The sequence below is a fragment of the Dasypus novemcinctus genome, chromosome 16 (assembly GCF_030445035.2).
Source record: "Dasypus novemcinctus isolate mDasNov1 chromosome 16, mDasNov1.1.hap2, whole genome shotgun sequence".
NCBI lineage: Eukaryota > Metazoa > Chordata > Mammalia > Cingulata > Dasypodidae > Dasypus > Dasypus novemcinctus.
Window position 1 is genome coordinate 50,471,465 of NC_080688.1, and position 19,167 is coordinate 50,490,631.

At 39.5% G+C, this 19,167-nt stretch overlaps 1 protein-coding gene across 50 annotated transcripts in view; it reads left to right on the top strand.

The window, feature by feature from the left end:
- Positions 1–19,167, top strand: part of DTNA (dystrobrevin alpha) — a 418,043-nt gene that overhangs the window by 242,722 nt on the left and 156,154 nt on the right. For all 50 annotated transcript variants that reach the window (XM_071208625.1, XM_071208616.1, XM_071208607.1 and 47 more), the window contains one exon: positions 18,184–18,251. In XM_071208625.1, the coding sequence (XP_071064726.1) occupies positions 18,185–18,251 (67 nt within the window). In that variant the 5' untranslated portion in view covers position 18,184. The remainder of the gene's footprint in view (positions 1–18,183; positions 18,252–19,167) is intronic.

Consider the following 19,167-nt stretch of genomic DNA (forward strand, 5'->3'; position numbering starts at 1 on the left):
AACAAAAGGGCCATGAAAGGGAGAGACTGAAAGAAAATGACTGCAAGAGGGAAACCATGGAAACTGAGATCTGGAATTAAGACATCTCTTTGGACCAAGAGAGGAACCCCACCCATGTGTACAGAGAGGGTAAGTTTGCCGCAGCAATTGAAGAGGGTAGATGTTCCCACCCGATGTTCAGGGAGAGTTTTGCCACCTGAGGGTACAGAGAGGGTGATGCACATTCCCTGGGAATTAGGGAGGTTGAGGTCAGTGCCCTGAGAGGTCTGAGAGTAGGCGAGCCTGTATGCCAAAAGTTAGGGAGAATGTTGTCTTCACTTCACTATACTAAGGGGCTAAGACTTTACCCCAGAGGTCAGGGAAAGTGTGGCCATTACCCCAAGGTACTTGGAAGGTGAGGTCTGGAGCTTGGTCAACACCCAGATGCTTGATGAGGGTGCAACGAAGCAAATGGCCATTGGGCAAGCCTGTGGGAAGGGTGGGTCCCAATGAGGCCCCAGGGAGAAGAAACCAAAGTCTTAGGAATGACTCTCAGACTTTGAAATCAAATGGAGGATGCCCTGCAGATTGACTGAACTGTAGAGAACCCATGACTCATGTCTCTTTCCTAATTTCTCCTTACGGTAATGAAAATGTTTATCCTTTGTCCATTTGTGTATTGGAAGCAGATAAATTGTTTTGTAAGTTTCAGAGGCCTATAGCCAGATGGGGCTTTGCCCCAAGACAAACTGTATTTCTTTTTTTTTATGTTGCTTTTTTAAAAATTAATTTATTTTTTATTTTATTTTTTTGAAGATACATAGATAACAAAAAATGTTACATTAAAAAATATAAGAGGTTCCCATATACCCAACACCCCACCCCACCCCACTCCTACCACATCAACAACCTCTTTCATCATTGTGGCTCATTCATTGCATTTGGTGAACACATTTTGGAGCACTGCTGTACCACATGGATAATAGTTTACATTTTAGTTTATTCTCCCCCAGTACATTCAGTGGGTTGTGGCAGGATATATAATGTCCAGCATCTGTCCCTGCAATATCATTTAGGACAACTCCAAGTCCCAAAAAAGCCCCCACATCAATCTGTTCTTCCCTCTCCCTTTCATCAGCAACTACCATGGCCACTTTCTCCACACCAGTGATACAATTTCTTCCATTACTAGTTGCAATAGTTCTATAGTAGAATATCAGTAAGTCTACTCTAATCCATATTTTATTCCTCCATCCTGTGGACCCTGGGATGGCCATGTTCACTCCATCTCTATGTTGAGAGGTGTGCTTAGATCCCACATGGTTGACAGATGTGATACTCCTGCTTGCATTTCTAGGCACTCTCAGTTCCCTGGTGTGGTGGTTGACCATAAACTGATTGCGTTATGATTTTGTTCTTTAGCATTGTTACTGATTTAAGGTTTTTTTTTTCTTTTAAATATTGTAAGCTTCTTTTGGAATTCAGAGGGTAGAGTGTAGCAATTTGGTATTACTTATGAATTCCAAAAATAGATATTAGATTATATTTATAAATTGGTCTCTTCCTCTGGGTACATTAGATTGTATTAGATTCAGAGGTTTCACTCTTACTTAATTAAATTATGATTAAGGCTTTGATTGGGCTACATCAGTAGGATGTTGAGTCCCCACCCCCTTGGTGGGTGGGGACTCAAAGAGAAAACAACATGGCAGAAGAGAAAGTTGGAGTTTTTGAGCTGGAGCCCTGGGAAGTAAACATGCAGGAGAAGAACAAAGAGGAATAGACAGCTTCATAGACACAGCAGAGGCCCTGGGAAGAGAGAGAGCCTGATCGTCTACAGCTGACCTTGTGGAGAGACCAGAGCAATTGAGCCTGGAGAGAAACAAGCCCAGAAGAGAGGAGACTTATCCCAGCCTACAGCTGATGTTGGAAGAAGCTGGGACCATGGAGCCTTAAGAGGAAGAGGAAGCCTGAACCCTTGCAGATGTGGGCAGCCATCTTGCTCCAACATGTGTCAACAGACTTTGGTGAGGGAAGTTATTTACACTTTATGGCCTGGTAACTGTAAGCTTCTACCCCAAATAAATATCCTTTATAAAAGCCAACAGATTTCTGGTATTTTACATCAGCACCCCTTTTGCTGACTAATATACTGCCCACGAGGAAAAAGGAGACCAAAAAAGGGTGATATTTCTCACTATGTGTTTACAATATTTAGCTTTGAATGAAATTATAATACTATAAATTAGAAAGTATAGGTTCTTCCACCACGATTTTGACCACAGAACAAGGTAGAATTGTATCAGCTTAAAATGGGACCACTAACTGAAGGGGTATTGCATGGGAATTCTACACATGTGCATGACTTTTGTAAGTTCACAACTTCGATAATAAAAAAATATTTTTTAAATGGCACCACTAATCCTTTTTTCCCTTGTAAAACCACTAAAATAGTACAAGTGAAAGTACTTCATAATCCTAAAGCAGTATATAAATACTTTATTTTTATTCAAATAGAGCCCGGGCATTAGTAGGGCAGTGCAAAATAAAATAAATATTCATCAAGTTAAGTAGGCCTTTGTGCAGTATCAGGCCTGTGTTCAAATTGTGGAAAGGGTACATACTTCTCTTCATCCCACAGTCTCTAGTGCCCCATGCACACAGGTGCAGTGTCATCCTGGAGACTCCCCTGCACTAAGCATCCTCATTGTCCTTCTTTCCCCAAGTCTTGGGAAAAAAGCAGTAACACATGAATAAAAAGAAAGTTCCTGATGGCATGAACTTCACTCCACAGTCATCATGCCCTAATCTTGAGTAAGTGTTCTGCCTTGTAAAGAAGTGATTCTAGAATGTCAAGTGCCCATGAATGAGGGGAAGAGGGTCATTTTGGTATCACTGAAAATCATTTTGTATTATGCCTGAAGACAGCCCAAATTGTTAGAAAAATCATCCTTTAGTCAAACCAAACTCACTGTCTTTGTAGTTTCCACCCATCAATTCTATTCCAATATCTGGATCAAAAGCAAACTCGAACCAAATCTGTCTGACTGTTTTCCACCTGTCAGTCTATCGAGTATTTGAAGATAGTTATCCTATCTTTTCTTTTTCTCTTTTTCCCCAGGATTTTTCCCTGTAGTATTTTTTTTCACTTGGTAACTAATGCTATCATTCTCACTTTTCTTATTTAAGAAGGAAAACAGGTAGGGCAAGCAGAGAAATGAGAAATGTGAAAGTTGGTTTTAAGGTCCACATGGAAACACATGTCAGCTAATGAGGAGAATATCCTGGCGGACCTCAGAAATTACAGTGTAGTATGTGTACAGAAAGGTGTCCATATTGGGCTTTTTTGCCATTCAAACATATGGTTTATTTAAAATCCAGGTGCAAAGCATGCTGCACCTAGACATATTTTTGATGTTCGGTTGGCCATCACCCTCCTTTGGCTCCTGTGGTAGATGTTCTAATTTAGACATGTTCTTAATCTTAATCTACACTCCAATAAACCCAGTGTAAACAGGATCTCTTGAGCATATTTTTAGTTAAGGTGCAGCCCAACTGAATGAAGTTGGGTCTCAATCTGTATTACCGGAGTCCTTAGAAAGAGAAAGAAACTGTAAGCCAGCAGTCAGGGGAATGCAGTAGAGAAACAAGAGGGCATCTCCATATGACACTAGGCAAGGATTCAAGTGAAGGAACCCCAGGAATCACTGGCAGCCAGCACTGAATTTTTCCAGACATTAAGGAGAAAGCATCACCTTGCTGACACCTAAATTTTGGACTTCTAGCCTCAAAACCGTGAACCAATAACTTCCCTTTGTTTAAACCAATTAGTGTTTGTCATAGCAACCTGGAAAACTAAGGCATCTCCTCTTTTCACCTTTTCCCTCTTAACTGAAACTTGGCTTCTTTATGGCCTATCTGCTGTCCACATCTGACAAATCTCTGCCCTCTAATGTGTTAGGGGTTTAGTATATCTGTAAGAAGAAAGCACTGTACAGTAAGAAATGCTTTTCTAATAGTAATGCCCCTTTCCCACACCCTTAAATCTAAAGTTTTGTGCATAGTGAACAATCCTGGAAGGGTGCCGATTCTAAGAGTGCAGAGCTGTGAGGGGCACAGTAATGGAGGATTAGAGCAGAACATTATGCCTAGTGAAACGCTCTGAGATCATGTTGCAAATAACTCTGAACAAGTTTTGCAGAAAACAGCTGCACATGACTCTGATTTAGTGTTATTAGGCTATAAGCAAGGTCTGTTTTAAGAAGAAACACATCTGTCAAAGTCTGAGCAACTTATTTTAAAACTGAAAACAACCATCATTTTTCTTTTGGTTTGGAGGAGAGTGGTCCAGTTCTCTTCTCTTCAAACAGAATAGGCTTCTTTCATTTCTCCACTCTCGCAAGTAGTCTTCTCCCTACAAATATTCATAAAATATTGGCATAATCCTAAAGTTTGGACAGAGACATAACAAACTCTGAAAAGCTCTGTCATTTGAAGGTCTCATTAGCTTGGCTGCTAATGCAACTTGGAGGGTAATTCGAGTTTTTAAAACATTTTCAGGCAAATGGTGCCACAAGGTGACAACTTGCTAGTGTGAAAGAATTTCTGCGGACTCTTGTGATTATGGCAATCACTTGTGAACTCCATGGTTCTCTTCTACACACCCCGACTCCAAATACCCCTTATTAATTTCTTCATAAGAGTCTAGAAAGTTTTTTTTTTTTTAACACCCAAGGAACTGGTTCAAAGAGATAGAGCTCTAAATTGGAAAGGAGAAAATATACTCCCCAGGAGCCAGAAGCTTAAGTTCTGGTGTGGGCTTTGCTACTTTGCTATGCAGCCTTGGACACATCACTTGACCTCTTAGTTCCATTCTACTCACCAAATGAAAATCCAAAGTTGGAAAATAGTAGCGCATATACATGCTAGGAATGGGAAAGTAATGATGAGAAGCAGCTTGGTGTGACTATGTTTGCCCTGAAATGTTATGCAAGCCCTGGCTTCTACTTACAATGACCTGAACTTAAGGTAACCATGTAAGAGAGAGGACTGATGCATGTTTCAGACCTAATAATGTATAGTAGCTCACTGCTGAAAGGGAGCATATCTGGGTGTGATTTCTACACTGTGTGCTCAAAAGATACTTCTCACTTATTAATAAACTTCCCTAGTCCCAGAACCCCTTTCAACAGCTTTTTGTAACTTTTAAAGAGCAGTTTTTTAGTAGTTATTTCCCTCCATGCCTGATCATTTCCAGGTAGGAGTTTAGGCATTAAGCCTTTGAAGTCACTAAGGTGCTATTAAATGCGTCACTGCCTTGCTGCATTGAGCAAATGGTGAATGACAAAGGCTCATCTGGGTGCCCAGGGCCAGCACCACCAGGAAATGACTTGAGTACCCCCAGGCAGAAGCCTTTGTAAATAAAGATCTGCTTGTTCAGTGTGGGACACTTAGCCTGCTGCTATTACCCTTTGGTCTGTCCCCACCAGGCCCAGGGACATTTGTTTCCATAAATGCAGACACTGAAGAGTGAATCTAGAATACCTGCTTTCAGTATTCACAACTACACAGAGCAGACACATCCAGATAAACTGCAATACTGATGCATCACAGGAGTGATTTTTAGAATCTCAAAAGCATGTTCACAGTGGTGGTCATGATGTTTGGCTAAAAATGTTTTATGCAACTACTGTAGTTCTTATTTTGCAGCACCGTGACTCTGTTTCTAGCAGTTTGTCAGTGGAGTGGGGGTGGTTTGAAGTATGGCATTATGAGTCAGAAAAACACAAGTGCAGTTTTTTTTTTTATTTGTTCCATTTACAAGCACTAGCATGGGGGGATTATAATTCAAAAAACAGATCTGTTTTCTGGTTCTCTGGGCAGGTCTATTTTCTATATAATTCTATTGTATATCACTTTGTCCTTTATATTATGGTAAGAATAACATAACATAATAAAAGGATGTAATGTTTTGATTGGGTTAAGGTAATTCATTATGGTACCAGCTTTTGGGGGTCATAAAATTCCCAGTAACGTGCAACCTTGTTTCCACATGCTTTAGCTAGCTACTCTTAAATTCTGGAATATTGTATTTATATAAGCAGGGAATAATCCCATGCAGAAAATTTTTGTTATATGGGAGACCGGGATTCCAATGATTCTTCTATTGTTGCAGTCAGATGTATGGTCTGATATTCTAATAATCTCAAAATATTCATTGCTACTTTTACCTCTATTAAATCTGACCATATTAATGAGCCAATTGGAGCTAACTAAACTTATTGATATAGATGGTATTGACCTATACCCTGGCTAATTCTAATCAGGAAGCTGCTAAGGTTAATAGATCTTGTATCAGTGGTAGCTTTATGTCCAAGGATTTCACCACTAACACCTGGGGTGTAGTTGATATAGACCACTGGATAAGCCATCCAGAAGTCTTCAAGAATTACTGGGAGCAGTGTAGCTCAAGTGGTTGAGTGCCTGCTTCCAAGTAGGAAGTCCTAGGTTCAATCCCTAGTACCTCTTTTTAAAAATAGATAATTTTGGGAGTGGATGTGGCTCCAGTGGTTGAGCGCCTTCTCACATGGAAGGTCCCGAGTTCAGTTCCCAGTGCCTCCTAAAAACAAAACAAAACAAACAACAAGTAAATGAAAAAAAACTACTCAGGGGAGTCGATGTGGTTCCGTGGTTGAGCACCAGCTTCCCGCTTATAAGGTCCCAGGTTCAATCCCTAGCCCCTGTACCTCAAAAAAAAAAAGAATTACTGAGACACCAAGTACTCAAATTCAAGCTTGTGTTTTATGCTGGCATTTAGCTGGTACTCAATAAATGTTGGCTGAATTTATACATCAGTAGAATGAGGATTCTAAAAACTTGGACTGTAGGTCAGACTGACCTAGGTTTAAATTTTAGCTCTTTAAAGTCTCTAAGCTTCATTTTCCTTATCTGTAAAATGGGGATAATAACATCACCTAATCTGAGGATTAAATAAAGTCGTGAAAATTAGGACTCAGCCTAGTGTGTGACCTTTGAGAGCACGAGGCGCTAACAGAGGCTAAGGAAGTACAGGGAAGTGTTGCGGCATGATGGCTAAATGTGCAGCCTCTGGAGTAATACGCGTGCCAATTCTGGTTGTGTGGCTAGCAGCCATGTGAGCGTGTGAAAGTGTTGTAACCCTTCTCAGCTGTGTCAGTTTCCTATTGCAGGTGTACAAATTTCAACAAATTTAGTGGCTTGAAATAACACAAACTTATTATTTTACAGTTCTGAAGGTCAGAAGTTCCAAAATTGGTCTCCTTGGGCTAAAACCAAGGTGCTGGCACGGCTGCCTGCCTTCTGAAGGCTCTTAGGGAGAATATTTCCTTACCTTTCCAGTTTCCAGTGGCCACCTCCATTCCTTGACTCATGGACCCTTCTTCAAAACCAGAAATGTAACATCTTCAAATCTCTCTCCCTTTCTCTTTCCCTTACGCCCGCCCCCCTCTGTCTCTCTTTCTCTCTTTGACTTCTGCTTCCATTATCACTTCTCCTTCTCTGACTCTTGCTCTCCTGCTTCCCACTTTTCCTTTATAAGGACTCTTGTAATTACATTGGGTCTACCCAGACAATCCCATATAATCTTATCTGAAAATCCTTAACATCGTTACATCTGCAAAATCCCTTTTGCCGTGTGAGGTAACATGCTCACAGGTTCTAGGGATTAAGACGTGGGCCTTTTTGAGGAGCTGTTCTTCTGTCTGCCTCACCAACTTTAGTTTTCCCATTTGTAAAGCAGGGTAATGTATTGTGATCCATGTAAAATGCGTAGTATAGATCCTACCCACACATAGTAAGCACTTAATAAAGTTGATTATTGTTATTACTAATGGTGAATGAATCTGAGTCCCTTCCTACTACTTAGCCCAGGCCTCAATGTTCTGCCTCAACAAGATGATTCAGAGGCCCTGAGCCATCCAAGACTGCAAAAGGAAGGCGCTTTCCCACCGGCTCCTCTTTCCCACTCAAATTCTTGGCAACCAGCAATTTAGAGCCATGGCTTTCTCAAAACAGAAATTTCTTCCAGTCATCCTTTATTTTCAGACAAAATTCCCTTCAATGAGTAGACATAACCAAGAGCCTTTTAATTCATAGGAACAGATCCAGAGGCAGGAAATAAGGCTGCCACTGTTTCTTCTCTTACCATCCTGTACTCCTGCCATGCCAGTCAACCTTCATCTCAGGGTAAGGACCGTGGTGTGCAAAATGCTATTGTTTACTGCAGGGGATCTTGCAGCCATGGCTACTGGCTTCCCTTACACTCTGCCTGTTCCTTTTCCATGTGGCCTATTTAATTTTGGCTTGTACATTCATTAACCCCATGTACTTGGCAGTGCTTTTAATGGTCAGCAATCATCAGAGCCTCTACAATGTCACTGCTATTTTCTAAGTCCTGTTATATCAGCTTCTGATATTCCCCACTGAAAGAATTTCAGAGGAGAAAGGAAAAAATAGCATATATTAATTAATTTAATATGTAACTATGGATTAGCCTCCATTCCACATTTACTGACCCATAAAATTAAGCTGAAAAGTGGTAAAATGAAGGTTTCCTTAAGCCCTCATTTTAAATGCATGTTTATTAAAGGAAAAATTAGTTCCTTTTGCAATTTAGAATTATTGAGACATACTCTTTGAAAATATTGGCTCTGGTACAGATAAATTTTCAGAGACATAGTAGAATTGGTTAGAAAGGAAATAGAAATTTTAAAGAAATTTTAAAAGACATTTCCTATGACGTTTTCTTACCTTCTTTGTACTGTATTTGGAAGCTTATGTTCTTCCTATACTCTGTTACTGATTCTGAATCTGTAATACATAGCGATCAGTAGATGATACTGACATCATCTTACCTGCCTATCTTAGCCCTCTTCCACCATTTGCCCTACCAATTTCCTTATCTCAAAGGACAGTTTCCTCCTATGGCCTCTGGAACATGCCATCCAGACTGGCCTTTCCGGAAAGAACCCAAAAGCCATTACTATTCCCTTTTCCCAGCGACACAAAATTCCCATCTTCTCACCGCTTTTGTCTAAGCCAGGTATTAAGAAGATAGCAACTAAACTAATTATGCTAAGGCAAACTCTGATTATCCCAGGGAAATTTGGATTTTAAGGGGATAAACTCATAGTGAAATTTAAAGATATATCTCAGAGACACACACAAGGAGGAGAGGTTTTCAGGGTAAGAAGATTTTTCTAGTTCCATTAAAATATCCCCAAATAAATAACCACCCACTTTATGTTCATTCATTCAGTCATTCAAGAGTCTATATGCTGTCAAAAGGCAGCTTGCTTTCCTGAGTATACAGTAGTAACGAAACACCATGAGGCCTGCTCTGTGCCACCATAAGATTCATGTGTTAGTGACCCTCATAATATTTCTTTTCCCTCTATATCTGCCTAGTCTTTCTTTCTCAAGCTGTCTAGTTTGTTATTTCAGTCATTTTCCCTAATACATTTAGAAATGAAGAAAGTGATTACAGGAGCAGAGAAGAACTAAGAAAAGGGAAAAGAAAGGGCAGGAAGGGGAGGTTGGGTCAGAAAAAGAATAAAATGAAAAGAACAGGAGAGAGAAGAAAATGAAGGGGAAAGCAATGCAGAATATATATAGCCACCTAATGACTTGCAGGTCACTTCCCTTAGCAAAAATGTGGCATTACTACTTCCATCCTGACACCTTCTGGCATCCACTGTCACATATCTTAACTCTAGCCCCTTTCAGTGTGCATATGTGTGGGCAATATCCTGCCCCTACTTCCTCAGGAAAAACAGCCGTTCCCTTGAGTCTTATTTTAAACAATTCCATTTTGGCCTTTCTTAAGAAGTGCAGTGGGCTCTGTAGTCAGGCATGTTTAGTTTTAAATTTTAAATTAGTTACTTGGTCAGTTGCCCAAATTGCCTAAGTTGTTCAATCTCTCTGAACCTCAGTTTCCACATCAGTAAAATGGGAGTGGTAATATCTACCGTTCGGCATTTATGTTAGAACTAAATGAGAAAAATCCCTTCACAGTACTTGGAACATTATAATACTTTTTAAAATGGCAATTGTTTTAAACAGCGATGTGGCAGTGCTCACTATTATTATTGTACAGCGTTGCATAATGTTCCCACCAAATTCATGTTCACCTGGAACGTGACTGTGACCTTATTTGGAAATAGGGTCTTTGCAGATAGAATCAAGTGAAGATGAGGGTGTACTGGATTTAGGGTGGGTCCTAAAGGAGACACAAGGAAGAAGGCCTTGTGAGGATGAGGCAGAGATCGGAATGATGCATCCACAAGCCAAGGAATACCAAGGATTACCAGCAATCACCAGAAGCCAGGAAAAGACAAGGAAGGATCCTACCCTAGAGCCTCCACAGGGAGCACCTTGATTTTTTTACTTCTAGCCTTCACAGCTGTGAGAGAATGAATTTATGTGGTTTTAAGCCACCAAGTATGGGGTACTTTGTTATGGCATCCCTGGGAAAACTATGATGATCATTATTATCATTCTTACTATTATTTCTTCTTTCAGAAGAAGTCTTATTTCCTTGCCCTATCAAAACAAAGCAAAATATACTTTCCTACCTCTCTCTCCTTTTCCCATTTCTCCAAAGTTTGCATCCCCTCCCCCTAAAAAAATACGGAAAGTGTAAAGTGCATGAGGTTCCCTGGCCTGCTTCTAGAGCCCAGTGCTCAGATCTCAACCCCTTTTCCCCAAATCTCGGCACAGAGGTCATGCTCCCAGAGGTACAGGTACCCATAGTCTGTGGCAGCCCCGATAGTCTGATAGTCTAACCCATCATCTGCTAGCCCAACTGACTGGTCATTATACTACACTAGTGAACTTACACCTCTCAAAAAAAACAAAACAAAAAACCCAACTTCCAGGAGTAGAGGATGATGTTCAAAGTACAAAACAAAGTCAGAAACCCACTATAGCCATTTATTTTAGCAACAGCATTTTCCTCCTGTCAGGGGCTCATCTAGATAAAGGACTAGCAAGTAAAAGCAAATGCAATTATACTTTGCCTCAGGAAAGAGCTCTGAATACTTTTTTATTATATTGCCAAAGATTAGGACTAGAATGTAAATCTGAGAAAGTCATATCAGAGGCCTTCCTCATTAACAGAAATGGAAGCAGGCCACCAATAAATCAATTAAAGAAGGAAAGAAGCTTGAAATAGGCTTCATTGTCATTATTAACTTCAGGGATTGCAGCAGTTGGTGACTGCTGAACCCAGCATCTTCTTCTCATCCACCTGGAGCAAAATGGAAGAAAATAAAGCAGGGGAGCAATCTTGTCATATTAAAAATAAAGCCTGTGAAACAAGTATTTGCTAAAGTAGGAGAAAAAGCAAAGCAGAGCTGGAGGTTTTTAGAAACATTGTCAGCTTTTGTGGGTTTAAATTGCGAGAGTGTGAATCAGTGTGTGTTTGTGCGTTTATATGTGTCTACCTGCACATAATTCTGGACACTGGGATTTAGTTTCATCTCAATGATTATTTCCAGTAGAACAGTATTTAAAAATGGGAAGATTCTCTAAAGAAGCAGTGCATATAGGAATTTCACAGTGAGTTTGAGGACTGTGGGCCCTTCCTCTCTATTCTCCTTTTGGCCTGCAATCACCAAGTACTGTCAAGTTCTTTTCAGTTTACTAATTTCAGTAAACCCTAATTTGTATTGGACAATTGCAACTGGAATGAGATTACTGGTGATTAGAATCCACACTAGCCTAAGAATTTAAAAATTAAAAACAAAAGTGGATTCAATTTTCTTCCCTTCCAGAAAATACTTTATGGTTTTGGGCAGCTGAAACTTGATTCTCAAATTCTTCATCTTACTTTGGGAATAATAACATCTCCCCAACAGTTTCACAAGGCTATAGAGAAAAATATTTTATAGTTTTCATAATGTTTTAACAAACATAAGATACCATGACTTCTACCTTTAAAACTTCTTATACAACATCTGTAATAGAAATGCATCTTTATCAGGGCTGTATTAAAGATGTGTCATGAAGAAAGTAATTCAAGGATGCGCTATTTCATTGTGAACTTATTCTCATTATGCCAAAATGTAATTCACGTTTCTTCTGCAGCCTATTTTTTAATTTATTCTATATTTCTTGCTAGTTCCCAAACTGTTTTACTTTGTTCTTGCATCCCTCCCCATATAGAAAGGCAAGGAGTTAGTATTCTCTCTGTCCAGTTTTGCAGCCCTCCTTTAATGGCTATACTGGGAAAAGTGTGTCTTGGTGACCTCACCTCTAACAAATTCATTATTGCCACAGGAGCAGCAGATTATTTCCTAATATGTGTGAAGTGCTGTAGGGGAGAACTCAAGCTAAGGACCTCTCCACTGCCATTCTCCATGCAGCCTGTGAATCTCCAAGACCTAAAGAATTCATCTCCACAATCTCTCTTAAATCATAATATTCTCTCTTCTGGATTACAGGAATATCCAGATAACTTGATCTTCTCTTAAGCATTTGCCCTCACTCCCACCCTCCTAGCTCCCAATATCTCCTCCACTAAACAGGTTGGAGTAATCTAGCCAAAACCTAAATCTGTAAATATCAATTCCCTATTAAAAACTTGGGTGGCCTCCAGTCTCCTACATGAAAGCCCTACGTTTTCTAGCTATAACAGGGAATGCTTCCTAGACCTAGTACCAGTCACCTCTCCATCATCTCACTCACACTCTTAACCAGCAATTTTAAACTCCTCCCAGCTCCCAAGCACACCACACCTCTTAAAGCTTGGTGATTTTCCCCATGATTCCCTCTATGATGCCCTTTCCCACTCTTTTCTATCTAGTGAATTCCTATTCATCCCTTAAAACTCTATTCCAGAGTCACCTTTCTTTGATGCCTGTTTCAGATCTTCCTAGAGATAAACTACTATTATCCAGCAGTACATAGTCATTACTGTACATCTTATACCATATTATAATTATTTTTTTAGACTAATTTGTTTCCCTTCTAGGCTGGGATCTTCTCAAGGACAAAGATCACATCTTATTCATCCAGAATCTAGCAGAATGCCTGACAAATTATAGCCACTCTATAAATATTTCCTAAGTAAACGAATAAATGGATTCTCATAAGCGAAAATAGCACATGTCCTGTATAATTCGGGGGACTGAGCTCTAGTAAAAGAAACATCTGACAGGGCTAATCACTCGCTTATCACTGTTAGTTATTTTTATTCTCTTGACATTTATGTAATCTCCCTGTATATTCTAAGGTTGTAAGCACCTCGTCTGCATGAAGGAGTGAGAGAAACTGACCGAATCGGGCCTATCGGTGAGCGGTGCACCTTACAATGTGCATTGGGATCTTCACAAGCAAGCTATTTTACCCTTCATCTCCTATGACTTTGGACAGCTGTTGTTACCCTGAAATTCATGATAAGCAGAGCTTCTTAACAATTTCAGTTATTTCAGAAGCAAAATTGCTTTGTAAAAGCACTTCCTCCTTCCCCTACTGAAGGTTTTGCTCTTTCCTCTATCAAAGGCGAAGACAATGCAGTCAAGCATTATGTACCTCAAGTCTCACTCATCAGTTAGACTGAAAACTAAGGAGCCTCCAGTGGTGCTCATGTGTATTCGATTCATACGTTTAATTTGTCCACACATCTACTTTTGAATCAGTGTGGACTATAAACTGGCAGCCACACAAAAACCCCTTTTTTTCCACTATTATAACAATGATTCAATGGGCCATAGTGAGTTTTCTGAATTTTTCTTTTTTTTTTTAAGGTTTTATTTTCATTTATACCCCGCCCCCCCCCCACCACCACCACCATTGTCTGCTCTCTGTGTCCATTTGCTGTGTGTTCTTCTGTGTCTGCTTGCATTCTCAGTGGCACTGGGAATCTGTATCTCTTTTTGTTGCATCACCTTGCTGCATCAGCTCTCCATGTCTGCGACGCCACTCCTAGGTGGGCTGCACTTTTTTCGCAGGGGGCAGCTCTCCTTGCAGGGTGCACTCCTTATGCATGGGGCTCCCCTACACAGGGGACACCCCTGCGTGGTATGGCACTCCTTGCGTGTGGCAGTACTGTGCATGGGCCAGCTCACCAAATGGGCCAGGAGGCCCTGTGTTTGAACCCTGGACCTCCTATATGGTAGGCAGACGCTCTATCAGTTGAGCCACATCCGCTTCCCCTGAGTTTTTCTAACAGTGCTGCTTCCCAGGAAATCCTAGTAGAAAAAGGAAAAGTGTGTTTTTTATTTTAATATTTATAATTATATTTCATGCTTCCTATTATTTCTCACCATTAAGTTTTTCCTTCTTTTCCTCATAAGGTATAAATTTTTCCTAGAAATGAGAATCAATGCCTATTTTGTAGCTAATGATAGTTCTTTTATGAGTTAATTAACCAAATATAGTGATGATAGACCAAAGCTTGTCATCAATGTAGTTTGCATCTTTTTCAATTTCTGTTTCATGAGACATAATTTGGCTTTTAAAATGTATGATCCTAGATTATAATAGCTATAAAGTCATTTCTCTCATTTCAATTAATTAATCTCTGAAACTACTAAAATTTGAATTCAATTTTTTTGTGAGTCAGTTTTTGGAAATATAATTGGAAGTCCATTTCATGGAAAGCAAACTAATCTCTTGTTTTTCTCTCTGCTCCCCTCTTTTTTCCTGTTTTATTCCTTATTCAATAAATACTAACTGGTCATATCATTCATTGATTTCATTTTGCTAGGCACTGTGAAGAATTTAAATATTTTGAGGTTGCTGCCCTCCAAAACCTTACAGAGTATAAACTATAATGTAAACTGTAGTCCATGGTTAGTAGCAGTGCTTCAAAATGTGTTCATCAATTGTAGCAAATGTACCACACTAATGAAAGATGTTGTTAATGTGGGAAAGTATGTGTGTGTAGGGAACGGGGGCATATGGAAATCCCTTATATTTTTTTATGTAACATTTGTGTAAACTAAAGCTTTTTTTAAAAAAATTAACAGAAAAACCTTACAGAGACACTCAAAAAGTTAACTAGTAAAAAAAAAAGCTAACTAGTAAAAGAGATGTCACAAGCAGTACCAAATCGATAGTGCCAGCAAAAAGTGCTGCAAGTTAATATGCTGGTCTTTGCCTCCCTGACATTTTCAGTCAGAGCTCTCTAGCCTGCCATCCTTTGTGATTTATTTTTAATGGTTCTTTTCATCTCATTCCAGAATGTAGACAGATTCAGGAACATATCACTGGTTCTATCCTGTATCTCTCTTTTGCCTCAATTATATCTTGTATGCACTCAAAATAAAAATTTGAAGCTGTACCCAGACTATTTTGTGAATGTCAGATTATCATCTACCCACTTCCTCTGGAGTGAAGGAGATAGAGTTATGTGAATCAAGAAGCAGGCCTTGTTGCCTAGATCTCTATATAGCAACCATCTTTAAAATCTTATTAAAAAAAAATATAGGACAGTGTTCAGCATTGAATTGTTGCCAAAGTGAGGAAGCTTCATTGATAACTCTACTCCTTTCCAGTTGTTATTTAAGCCAGACCCAAGTTCTATTATCACCCATTGTGAATGTGTACACAGACTTCCCTTGACTCCAAAAACCAAGGCTGTTTCATGCCCTTCTTTCTCTTCCTAGAAATAAGCAAATAACCCTTGAATCATAGAAGCAACTCATGAGGCTGTTAGACCAATTTGACCAGTATCTCTTTCACCAGTTTTTCTTTTACCTTTGGGTGAGTCATTTGGTACACGGCTCCATTACCTCTTTAGCAGTTTCCTGCTAGTAACTCTGTTAAATTTTTCCCTGGTAATCAGCCCCTCTCCTGTGTACATGCACTTTTCTTTCCACTTCTATGGCCATAATCATCACATTGTGTTTTCATTGCTTTTATGCTTTTGTGTCTTACCCACTACAATGTTAGCACTTTGAGGATAGGAATTTTGCCTTGATGACTATGGTTTACTCATAGCCTAGTGCAGGTCCTGGTGTGTGGAAGGCACTCAGTAAAGATTGGTTGAATGAATGCTTAGCATTGAGAGAGAGGCATAGGGTGTTATGGAGGTCCAGAATAGACACCAAGCCCAGTCAGTCATAGAACATGAGGGAAGACTTTGGAGGAAGAGACACCTGTACTGAGACCTGGAGGTGACTGCAAGTTAGCTAGGTCCAGGGAGCGAGCTATACAGACAAAAAGGAGAGCATGGATACAGACCCACTGAGAGAGAGCAAGGCCCATTGAAAGACAGGAAGAAGCATCAGTGCAGCTAGGCCTTATGTCAACCATGCCTGAGAATGAAAATAGAAATTATAGCCGTGTGGGTGTGGGTGTATCCGTATATACATATACATGTATACATGTGTATGAGAGAGGTCACTTTACTTTTTTAAGTTTCATTACATATAATAAAAAATCAAGGGGAGCAGATGTGACTCAAGTGGCTGAGCACCTGAGCACCTGCTTCCTTCATGGGAGGTCCCAGGTTTGGTTCCCGATGCCTCTTTAAAACAAAAACAAACAATAAGCAAAAAAATGAAAAATAAAACTCGGGTGCCGATGTGACCAAGTGGTTGAGTGCCATCTTCCCACATACAAGGTCCCGGATTCAATCCCTGGCCCTGGTACCTCAAAAAAAAAAAAAAGAAAAAAGAAAATCAAATAGATGAATCTATAAAATCCTTGATGTGCAGCACAAAATTCCTTACATTCCTAAACATTTCTATTAAGTTTCTCATTCTTTTTTTTTTCCTCAAGCAGTTTTCTCAAGCTAAATTTTACATTTTTTCTTTTAGTATTCTTTGTTTTAAGAGTCAGCATTTTAATATTTTTAAATAGCTACATTGCCAAGCTAAATTTTACATTTTTTCTTTTGGTGTTCTTTGTTTTAAGAGTCAGCATTTTAATATTTTTAAATAGCTACATTGCAGACAATAAAATTATTATGTCTAGGAAAATTGTTTCAGGTTCCAAATGAGCATTTAGAAAATTACCTATTTCTAAATGGAGGGTTTGGCTGAACAGGGACCATTACCAGCAGGATGTGGGGCAAGGCATGCTGGTCCTGAAGGCAGAACATCCACTCCCTTCCCCATTTCCTAACTCCAGGAGATTCTTCAGCTTTCATCTGTTGACTGGAAACCATAACATCTGCTCCCTATTCTTTGCAGCTATTCCCAAAATCAAAAAAGAAACTATATAAAGTGAGTTACCTCCCAGATGCAGATGGTTGTATTTAAAGCACAAGGTTATTTGCCATTGTAGTTATTTTTGTTATGCTTGAAAAGATAAAGTTTATATCCCCTCCAACAACTCCAACAACATTAAATATGGAAAAATGTGGACGGCAATTTAGGTTAGTGTAAGTAAAGCTGTTCTTTTTGAATACACTTATAGTTTTTGTATTAGTCAGCCAAAGGGGTGCTGTTGTAAAATACCAGAAGCCTGGTGGCTTTTATAAAGGGTATTTATTTGGGGGAGGAGCTTACAGTTACCAGGCCATAAAGCATAAGTTACTTCCCTCACCAAAGTCTATTTCCATGTGTTGGAGCAAGATGGCTGCTGACGTCTATGAGAGTTCAGGCTTCCTGGGTTCCTCTGGGCTCAGCTCCTCTGTTTTCTCCACAAGGTCAGCTGTAGACTATGAGGCTGTCTAGACTTTGCCTCCTGCACAAGGTCAACCATATACTATCAGGTGAAGGGCTCTATCTCTCTCCCTGGGGTTTTTGCCATGTCTAAAGAGCCATCTCTATTCCTCTGTGTTCTTCTGGCTCTGGTCCTCTCTTCCTGGGACTTGCTTCTCTTTCCTTTGTGTGCTGACTTCCTGGGGCTCCAGCTTAAGACTTCAGCATCAAACTCCAACATCAAAACTCCAACATTAGAAGCCCTCAACTCTGTCCTTTGCCCTGCCTTTTATCTGTGAGTCCCCACTCACCAAGGGGTGGGGACTCAATGCCCTAATAATGTGGCCCAATCAAAGCCCTAATCATAACTTAATCATGCCCAGGTACAGACCAGATTACACACATAGTCCAATATCTATTTTTGGAATTCATAACCATCTCAAACTGCTATGGCTTTCAATACTTTTTATCTTTTATGTCTGTGGCATAAATCTTGCAAGTGTGTTTATATAGAAGTGGATCTTAGCTTCATTAGCATGAGACTAATACACATTGTCATCATTTTGTCTCATAGAATGATTGAAGATAGTGGGAAAAGAGGAACTACCATGGCAGAAAGAAGACAGCTATTTGCAGAGATGAGTAAGTATATAACTTTTAAGGACGATCCTATAGTTTCCATTGAGTACACATGGAAAGACTAGAAAGGATCACTTAATAATTCATGGCATTTGTAATTTTTCTTATAATCCTAAATTCATTTCATAAAATATACATTTGGAAACTTTTGCCTCTTATTAGGGAAGAGTTAAATGAGTCAGGAACACATCATAATTTGTTATTAGACTGTACATTTTATATGAAAGGAAAAGTTTTACATATACCTGCATATACACAGGTGGACACTTGATTCTATTTAACATTGATATTAATACAATGTACTAAACTTTAAGGTCTGTGTTCATTGCCCTGCAAAATCACAGCATCTAGCATATAATAGGTGGTCAGTAAAATATGTCAGAAGAAAAACTGAATGTTTTATCTAAACAAGTATATCCATGTTCACATGGGAAAGAGAATTACTGGCTGAACTGTAAGCTGCTATTTGGACCTTATGCTGAAGGGGGCAATCTGTCTCACACACCAGTTTCTAAGAAGGGCAAAGGAAAACAAAAGATAAAAAGCACTTGAAGGTGACCCATTATATGAGGGGAAACCAAACCAAGACTATATTTCCTGACTCCACAGGAGAATCCATTTAATAAAGGGCATTGGTTTATATAAGTACCTGCTTGCTAATTGGCTGGCAGTGTCTCCCTTATAGATCATTTCTCTTATTCATAAGAGAAAAAGAAATTGAAATTGAGGGGGAAACATATCTCAAATTAAATATTTTTCCAAAAAGAAGTAAGATCTCTTATTGTCTTTTGATCTCTCCTTCCCTGCATAAGGAATGAGGATGAAAAGGGGTTTGCTAGAAGCCTTATTTCCTGAGAAGGCAGCAGACAAAATTAGGTTTCTAATGAAGACTGGGACTGATTGGCAAGAATGAGGGTTG